The following is a 10,609-nucleotide window of genomic DNA, read 5'->3' on the forward strand; positions in this document are numbered from 1 at the left end:
GAAACCAGGACGAAATCAATGTCTCTAAAATGTCACACATACACACGTGCATTTCGTTAATTAGAAATAATCGGGTGGTAATTCCTTTTCGGCTAATTCCATGAAATGCTCAATTTGATTTAGATAAAATGCCAAAAGATATGTTCAAATCAATTCATAAAGACGAATATTAGCTTGTGTTGTATATTAGCTGGATACTTATGCCATGCGTTGTTCATAGAGCGCAAGCAGACTGTTGTTCACCTGTGTATCCTCAATACATTAGCATCACCGGTAACGTTTCTGCATACCTCGCTGTCGGACGGTCAGCGGAAACGTTCCGAAAATTACCATTACTTTACCATGTCGAATCGAAGACGAAGAAGGAAATAAAAAATTAATAATAAAACATAATTAGCCTGGAAAAAATTGCAGTTACTTCTTAGTAATCATTTTCCTCTCCATATTTTTAATGAGCCTGAATATTAGCAAACAACGATTAAACAAACTTAAACATATAAAGTCATCTTTTAAATCATATCGTTAATAAATTGTAAAAAACGCTCATCAGTTGTAAAATATTTATCAGCTGTAAACACGTTTATCATTTGTATTAACAACCAGTTGAAAATGACTTTTCATAAGCTATAAATAACCGTTTAACAGTTTCAAGAAAACGTTTATTAACTGTGAAATCATCTTTCCCGTATACAAACGTTTATCAGTTGTACAATGAATCGCGTGATCTGGTGTATATATACGCTGTCACAGCGGCACGCTCTCGCTCCAGCCACGCTATATACGGAAGATGTCGTTGGCGCTCTCAATGCGGGTCACTCAAAAGCGAGCTTATGAATGGAAGAACTTGAAAGGATATGATTGAGACTGAGAGACGGTGTCATCTTACCAGCGCACACGTGTCCTCTCTTGCAGGAAGTACGCGAAAAAACTTCACGGCTAAGGTACCCAATTGAACGGTTTTTGGTCGGTTCTTGGTGGGCCGTTTGTTCACGGGCGAGAATTCGGTGAATATTTGGAATGGGGGAAAGACAGGAGCGCACTAACGGATGTACTCAACTGCAATTGTTTGTGTGACGTCTGTGCTATTGTACGGCACTTAGGAAATGCTTCTCGTGCCTATTTTTTATTAATATGTACCGTAACGGACGTTGCTCCATCAAAATAAATAAATATCGTGCAATATGGAAAAATATCGTGCAATATGGAAATATTATTGCACGGAAGCCTTGAGAGCTCACTTATTTGCTTGAACCAATTAAGGTGCATAATTAACTTTTATTTAAAGAAAATGTACCTGAATTTAGATGACGAATACCATCGAATGTGCAATATTTGTTCCATGAAACTTTCTCTGCGTATGTACTGGAAATAAGAAACAAGAGTCATCAGTCCCGAGCCGAGGGAGAGTAGTATTCCATTAACCAAAAACAGCTGAGAAACACTGGTTAAAAATAACTTAGAGCAGTACTCCTAAAAAAATTCTGGTTAATAAATAATTTTGGTTCAATTTGCCTGATAAGCAGGACAATAACTGACTGCACTCACGACAGTAACTGACTGCACTCACGACAGTAACTGGCTGCACTCACGACAGTAACTGGCTGCACTCACGACAGTAACTGGCTGCACTCACGACAGTAACTGGCTGCACTCACGACAGTAATTAGCTGTACGATTTCATTGTTGAAATACAGTTTTTTTGTGTCCATTCTCAAAAAAGCTTCAGCGTAAGTTATCATTAAATAGTTTGCATTCATCGTTTGTGATGCACGTGCGTGAACGATTAGATAGAACTGATAGCTTCATCAATTGCAGGGTGCCCGTGCAGTGCCGACTACCAACTGACTACCTAACTGTCACACCAGTGACTGCGTGACTAGCGACTGTGTAACTAGTGACTGCGTGAATAGTGCCTGTCTGACTAGTGTCTGTCTGACTAGTGACGGCGTAATTTGTGACAGCGTTTATTGATAGGAATACAATAATATATAAATAGGTGTGGATTAAATAAGGTCGAACAAACGTGCGGGAGTTATCGTTGAAAATTACTTGCGAGATTTCCTAGGAAAAATTATACTTTCATATCAGCATTTTTGCGCAATGTGTCCAGTCATATTTGTCTTAAAAATGCGTTGTTAAAAATATTTATTTTCTCTGGGAAGAATAGGAAGCGATACTTAAATAAAAATTTAAAGACAAAAATAGCCTACTATTGACAATGATAGACAATTGATGATGATAATATTGATTTTTTGACTACAGATTTTTTCTTGTGATGCAGTGCTTTAGAAAAAGATTGCCATTTTTGTGCATAAAATATGGAAAGTATTCATTGAAATGAACGCTTCATTCAGCGATCAGAACGCGTTACTGAACAAACCAAGTTATTTCTATTCAAGTTTCATAGCTCTGAAATTTTTACCAAATGTTTGTGACCATCAAAATTTCGGAAATTTCTTAAATTTGTTGTTGGTCTAAGAAGATCTTTTCATTATTTTTCCCGGAATGAAAGCAACGGTTGGCCTGTGGGCGATTCTTTTCTCCTATTCCGCGGAGGCGGTATTCTCAGTGCATTATGTACTTCATTTGAGCCATTGAAAATGGTTTTCTGTTCTTTGGAAAGCTTTCATTGTCCAAGTTCATCATGTCCAGAGGAATCAGACGAGCGAAAAACTTTATTGGGTGAACTTGGCAGATTTTTACCGATTTTATAATATCGCTCAAAAAAGGAAGGAACTTTTCAAAATGCTACCGCCCCGCGTGTGAGCTTGAAAGACTCGAATTTTTCCCGCTGTATTGAAAATTCAGAGGTAGTCGGCAGCTGGCAATATTTGAACATGTTTTGCATATTTTTATAGCGCAATAACTCGTCTTTTTGGTGTGTTTTTACTCTCCTATAATACAGCATATGGGAAAATTGTAAAAGATTTTGCAATCGATCGTTTAATATAATTACGATCTGAAGCCATTGACTTTATTGCCTGAAACTTCTTCAGAAAAGATGAAAATTCATTTTAAGTATGCATTGAAAAAGTCAACAAGTTTTTGATGATCGTACAAACAAAGAAAAAAGTTTTTTCCGAAATTTTCGTGCACCAGTTGTACTTCTCGAACTTCTTAATTGCCTGATTTCGAAATGGTGATTCAAAAATCAATTATTTCCGTCATACATTTTTTGCAAAAAAAATCCCCTAAAAGTTCAATCAACATTTTTTGTACATTTTCGTAAGCACTTTATATATCTTATCACAAAATTCTAATTATCAGCTAAAAATTCTTATCCAATAATTCTAATTTTTCAGCTAAAAATATTTCAAACGTCTTATAAAAAGATCCAAATTTTTAGGCTAAGAAATACGGTAAATAACATTACCTTTAGACTGAGTGTCGTGATCAGCAATCGTTACGTCTTGCCGAAACTGTCAAACTGTCTGCCTACAGTCTAAACAATCGAACAATTGACAGTTCAGGTGGCTGGCTGGACAAGACTGTCGTAGAGGCTGCGGTCGGACAAGCGAAGAGCGTCTTTTGTTTGGCTGGACTCAGCGCTATTGAAGCCTCTTCCAAATGCCCACAAGAATGGCATTGCTTGCGATAATTTTCGATTGTTACAACCTGTGGCTTATATAAGCAGCCTGTGTTTTGGTATTTATCCACTTACGCTTATTACCTGCTCTACTTGAACTAAGGATTTTAAATAATGCGCCTGAAAATTACGAGCATTAAATTGTTTCAGTTTAAATTCAAGTTTTTCTGAGCTTATTTCGAAGTTCTGCTGGAATAATTAAATATATGCACTATAGATTCATACACATACATGATATTAACCTTTTTAGCTTTGCCTCCATTCTTAAATATTTCCCATAAACTGTTAATTAATAAGCCTTTGCAAAGGAGGTATTTGTCATCAAATCCCAATAAAAATAAAAGTGCCTGAGGACAATTATTGTTGTTATTTATGACTCTTGTTTTCCTGTAAAATATTGATGTTATTCGCGCCTATAATCTACTGCAAGGTTGATGAAGCTGAGATCTTTTATCGTGATTAACATCGTTAACTAATCAACAAATATTTAACCAACTGCAATTTCGTACATTGTTTTTTTTTCACTTAATAATGAAATAAGAACGTGGATTTTACTCATTATATTCACGAAGTTGAACTTCCTGATTAATTTATTTTGGAGTTTCATTTCAATAATTTTTATTAGAATCTAAGCGGTTGCTTGAAATTATTTTGTTAACAAAGAAATTGTACTATATTGCCAAAACAAAAATAGAGATTTAGTTAATCTTAACTATTAATCATAAAAATCGAGGAAAATTTCATCATAATTTATTTCAGAGCTTCCTTTTTATCCAACTGATACCTTCTGTTTACGGTGAAATTTCATTTTTTTGCACATTTTGTTATAAGGTTATCACGAAATCAGCCTTGTGATGATTTAATTGAACTTTTCAGTTTCAGGTGTAAATTATTTGTTTATATAAATTTTATTTATATAAATTTTATAATTATTGAACCTCTTTGTTGCAGGAGAGAAGCCCTTCAAGTGCGAGTACGAAGGATGTGATCGAAGATTCGCCAACTCATCAGACCGAAAAAAACATTCGCACGTGCACACCTCCGACAAACCGTACAACTGCAAAGTCCGGGGATGTGATAAGTCTTATACACATCCATCGTCTCTCAGAAAACACATGAAAGTCCACGGCAAGAGCCCGCCGCCCTCCGGCAGCGGATACGAAAGCGATGACTCCACAACAACAACCGAAACATCCGCGTCAAATTCCAACATTCCAAGCTCCACAACGCAATCATCGGGTCACAGCCAGACCAATATTAATGTTAGTCGTGAATGTTCAGTAAATACCGCTATTTCTTCAGTACCTATTGTTGGTAGTAACAACCATAACACCACCACAGCGCATAACGCAAATCTAAGTGAGTGGTACGTGTGTCAAAGTGCCGCTGGAATGCCCACCCCACCGAGCAACGAACACAGTCCAATTCCACCCTTGCCTGGAACAATTTTGCCCCCGTCAGCAGTTTACTAGCATTCAGCCTTAGTCTTCAGCTGAAATTATCTTTGGAGTGTCAAAGGCAAGCTGTTTGTAGGTGCTTGGCTATCGAGAATCCTGCTATTAGAATGTCACTGGGGCTCTGTGATCAATGACTGCCGCATTTGAAGAGAAAATTTGCGCTCAATTTAATACGTGGGCGTCGGAAATACCCACAATTTTTGCATTAATTACACCTGTGCGAGTAAACTGTTCTCATATATTATTATTTTGATGGACCTTTGCAAATCTTCGTAGATTATTCATTATTTCTCTTCGATTTAGCTAATTTTGATTTCCGACTCTGAATCAAACCATATTCCTTTTCTACGCACACTATTGGTCCAACTTACTCGTTGTTTATCGCACTGTTAACCAAGATAATTAAGTATGACAAATTTTGGAACCACGAGCGTGAGTGAATCTTTTTAGTACAATCCATGAAAAATTATTTTGATTATCAGCAAGTCAGAAATTGGGCTGTCTCAATTAAATTTTGTGCGAAAATAATTTTTTTCTGACGATAAAACTCAAAATTATGACCCTCTATGACTTTTGTGAGGTTCTCGTTACTTTCTTCATCTTCGTCGCAACGAGAAGTTGAAATATCGAGTGCACTTGTTTTTATATTTCACCAGCGACACATGATGGTGTCACGCGTGCATTATTAGACATTGTAGCTTGTGTAGGAAGGTAAACAAATTGTTTATTAGTGTATAAACGACGTGTACATTCTCATTGAACATATTGTACGTAAATAAACTACATCATTCTCGTAACATCGAAGCTGAAACTAAAATATTTGACGCATTGTTCAAAATTGTTACGAATTTAGGTTCAAAAATGAACGAAGATGAATCTTGCAAACAATGAAAGTGAGTTGAATATCTAATTATATAATATTTGTGTTTATGTCAGCCACAATTTCTATCATTGACAGACGGTTAATATAAAGTCAGGTTACATCGAAGAAAACTTTTCCATTGTAAATTTCATGGAATGCCTGCATAATTAAAAATAAACTTCTAAATTTCAGGATTAAATGAATTTTCTTTGATGAATTTTTCAAATAATGAATTTTCCCCATTTGGTGATTCTTTAACGCATATAATGAAATTGAAAAGTTATATGAACAGTAAAGTTTATCTCAATGAAACACTTTACATGCGATTTACAGCAGATTCAGGGTCATTAATAATATGTTGCGTATTCTCTCTTTAAATCGTTGAAAAAAGTATATTGGTTAAGAATTTCTGTTAATTTTAATGGATTTGATATTCACGACGCACTTGATCGCTGTGGTCTATATAGAAGCTCATTAATTTAATGGTTATAAAATGGTTAAGCTCAGTTCACATTAATTGGTAGCTGTTTGGGATAGTTTTTTTTAACAGAACATTGTATGAACGGACATTCATAGAGTATGAGGTATGGAATATAATACAAAGAGTATGACGCATTTTGTTCTCATAAAGTATGAGTTATAAAATGAGCTAGATTTAAGGGCACCACCAAAAGTGCTTTTATTGAACCCATTGCATTTCCTCATATCCCAAATATTTTTGTGCTTAATTTAATATTAATACAAAATTTACCGAGTAGCTGAAATTGTTCTTTGGACGTTTAAGGCTATATACCGCGGAGTCTGGGTCTGCCTTTTAGCGTTCAGGCATGGGCATTGTAACTAATAAGGAATTAATATTTTTCTACGGCTGATTTTTAGAGTTGCCTCTTCATATTACTCTTAATTGATAGAAAAGTAACATTAATTTTGGGATAATTAGAAATAATTTCCATCGTGAAATGAGGAAAAACATTATAAGCTGCATTCAACCTAACTGAATATTTACAATCTCTTCGTGTTAAAGGTACCATTTACACGAAGGACCTGAGAAACTCATTGCTCCGATTCGTTGGCAAGTATTATTTTTTTAATTGATGTTTTTTCTCACTGAATTGTTGCAATGGACGTTATTAGTGGAAACTTTCATGCGTTCTCTGTTGTGTTTGCATTAAAGGAATTTATTGCAAAGATTTCAATCATCTTGTAAGATGAAGAGCACGGAATTGAGCCAATGTAACTCACTCAACTTGAGAGCTGCGACACCTCGGATGGGCTTGGTGGGTTCCTATAGGAACTTTTCACTAAACACCTACACCTTCACTCCACTCGTAAATGCGATAATAATATGAATTTTTTCATGCGTATACATCTTATTCGCAATAAGTGGACAGTAACAAAAGATATGTGAACTTTGTATCAAAAGAGTTATGATGAAGAAAAATTTTGCTCATTGCTGCTAATGAATTAGTCGACATATATACATTTTTTGAGGTATTTATCGAGTTCACAATTTAAAAAAAAAACATGTAATGCCTCTATCCGGTTCCTTGTGTTAGATATTTGCGACCAAATACCAGTAATTATCTAGCATGCCCACATGTAGAGTGGAAATACTGAATACTTAGAGTTCCGATAATGACATTGTGCAAGAAATGAGGGTAAACACACGACGTAAATTACTTGACCACCGCTCCAGTGATGGCCAGTGGTCGGTAGGAGCTAATTAGCTCTAGCCTATACCGCTGGCCATTGGTCGGCCACCTGTAAACCGTCTGTTGCATAAAAATGCGTCCCGGCGCAGATATCACCTTACACAAGCTATATGTTCGCGAGTATATATATGGCAACGTCTAGATGTGAGTTGTGAGCAAAGATTTCACGCTATATTGTCTCAAATAACTTGTTTCAGATTTTGCCGCACGCTCAAATAACCGCCCTCTTTAATTTAGTAGTAATTAATATCAATTAATGGGTAATAATTTTTTAACGCAAATGAGTGTTACTGGTACAAGACACTGCCAGTATTACGCATAGACATCAAATTCATCACACTGGGTGTGTTGATATAAGAACCTCATTATAATGGTAGGAATTCTGTACCTTAGATTGCATTTGTAGGTTAAATTAATTGATTTTATCTCTGGATGATTGTGTACCTGGCGGGGATTTGATTGCTGAAATACAAATCTTGAATTATCGTGCAGGTTACAAATAATAAATTTCGTGATTGATATTTTAGTTCGAGTGAAATCTTAATTCCTGTTCAAATATTTATTTGAATAGCGAAACTAAATGAAATAATTCAACACATTATGCCATTAATTCGTATACATATGAGATATGGCCTTTAAATTTTTTGGAATTTGTTGATGAAATTCCCGTTAACTTCTCCCGTTTCTTTGATGAAAAAATTCCCATTTCTTTGATGAAATTCTCGTTTCTTTTGATTTATAATGAAGGGCATTTTATGTTAGTAGCAGGAATATTTCATACCGAAAATATTTCCCCCATATTCAATTCCAGAGAAATTTCCGGAAAATCCAACACGGAACTTTAGAAGAAAAAATGTTTTCGTTTATTTTACTTTGCCAAATTAAGGTAAAAAAATATTGTTAAATTAAAAATTGTTTACCAAACACTTCTTCTCAATCCCAATGAAAATCTGACGTAAATTCTTATTCTAATATCTGACTGAACTTTTTTATTTCATCTCTATAATTTTGTCTATAACACTGGGAAAAATGAGTGCGTCTTTTTTTATATAGCGAAGCACTTAACTAGAACCCTGCGATTGTCATCCTAACCCAGTTAGGCATGGCAAAAGTTCGTATCAGTGCTACGTCTCCTCTTTGTTCTTACTATGGGTAAAAAAAGTGTTTCAATATTTGGACAATATAACCAGCTCATATTTCTGAGCGGAAACAGAACTGAACTGCATGATTTAACCTTACTAAAATTTTTATGAAAGCCCATTGGTATCGTAGGGAGTTTTCTGCAGTTGCCTTAATGATATTTGTAAGTCTTACATGTGATGTAATGAAGCATATTACGATGCTTTTCAATAAGATGTTCCTGTAAATATATTTTAATTCGATGGTGTATTTATAATGTCTACAAGATGTTCACAAACTTCTCTTGATTGCAAGAGGTAATGTGTTTTGCAAGTGATCGTACGCAACTGTTTTCAAATAAAATGTTTGCAATTTGTATTTTGTTTCAATGCAATTAAGTTTCTAAAAAATCCTGTATATTTTTTTTCGGTGAAATTCAATTGTTCCTCTTTAAAATAAAGCGAAAGAACAGTTCAATATATGTTCGAAGATAAATGGATCCAATATGTACATCACATGCAGGATAAACGATAAATGACTAATCACTCAGTTATCGCACCCGTCTTTCGCTCAGAACTTCAATGTTTTATTATTACAGAACGTATTATTTCGAATTCAAGAAAAAATCAAATATAAAGAATCAATAATAGCGTTAACTCTCAATTTTAAGTGACTCCAAAATAATAGCTGAATTAAGTAATCAATTAATTAACCTGTAGAAGCAGCGGAAAAAGGAAAAAATTAATTATGTAAAGATAATTTTGGAATCGAATTTCATTTAATATTTATAACATTGTTATGAATTTTCAAATATATAGATAAGCAAGAAACTAGAAGTTAATTCAATAGCATTTTTTAAAACTAATTTATGCGTAGTAGTATATAACGTATAATATCGAATTAGTTATCTTAAGTAGATGAATTTAGGTTATTCAGATGCTATACCCAAGAAATATAATGATTACCTATTTACTCAGGCAAGCATAATGATTGCATTTTTACATTGACAAGCAAAATGATTTAATTTTTACCTTGGCAATCAATATGATTGCATATTTTCTAAGGTAGACATAATGATTACGTATATTCCCAGTTAAATATGCTGAACATTGAAAAGATATATAAAAGAGTAGGTAAATTTGAATGTGAAAGAACATAAAGTAAACTGTGAAATCGTTCGTGACGTCACTCTGGTGTTGCTCGCATTGGCAGACGCGAGAAGATATTATCGCTCAGGTTGAATAGGTCGTTTGTCATTGGCCGGCGCAGCGGGGTGCCGTCCAATCAGAGCCTCTTGATCACCTATTGCAACACATGGATTAATTGAGTAGCGCAAAGAGTGCACGGACTGGCAGGAATGCCGGCTCTTCTTACTCGATATACATTCTGTGCCTCGACGTACACTGCTCTTCTTACTCGATATACATTCTGTGCCTCGGCGTATACTGCTCTCCTTACTCGATATACATTCTGTGCCTCGGCATACACTGCTCTTCTTACTAGCCGTACATTCTGTGCCTCGACGCACACTGCTCTTCTTACCCGATATACATTCTGTGTCTCGGCGTACACTGCTCTTCTTACTCGATACACATTCTGTGCCTCGACATACACTGTTCTTCTTACTCGCCGTACATTCTGTGCCTCGGCGCACGCTGCTCATCTTACTCGATACACATTCTGTGCCTCGACGTACACTGCTCTTCTTACTCGCCGTACATTCTGTGTCTCGACGTACACTGCTCTTCTTACTCGCCGTACATTCTGTGCCTCGGCGTACACTGCTTTCCTTATGCTCGCCGTACATTCTGTACCTCGGCATACACTGCTCTTCTTACTCGCCGTACATTCTGTGCCTCGGCGTACACTGCTT

General features: G+C 35.6%; 1 protein-coding gene across 1 annotated transcript in view; it reads left to right on the top strand.

Moving 5' to 3' along the window:
- The window catches only part of LOC108667525 (zinc finger protein ZIC 4), a 32,546-nt gene extending 23,435 nt beyond the window's left edge, over positions 1–9,111 (top strand). Inside the window, exon 2 of the mRNA XM_018154559.2 lies at positions 4,538–9,111. Coding sequence (XP_018010048.1) covers positions 4,538–5,058 — 521 coding nt within the window. The 3' untranslated portion in view covers positions 5,059–9,111. The remainder of the gene's footprint in view (positions 1–4,537) is intronic.
- Positions 9,112–10,609: the final 1,498 nt, after the last annotated feature.

The sequence above is a fragment of the Hyalella azteca genome, unplaced genomic scaffold (genome assembly GCF_000764305.2).
Source record: "Hyalella azteca isolate HAZT.00-mixed unplaced genomic scaffold, Hazt_2.0.2 contig16679, whole genome shotgun sequence".
NCBI lineage: Eukaryota > Metazoa > Arthropoda > Malacostraca > Amphipoda > Hyalellidae > Hyalella > Hyalella azteca.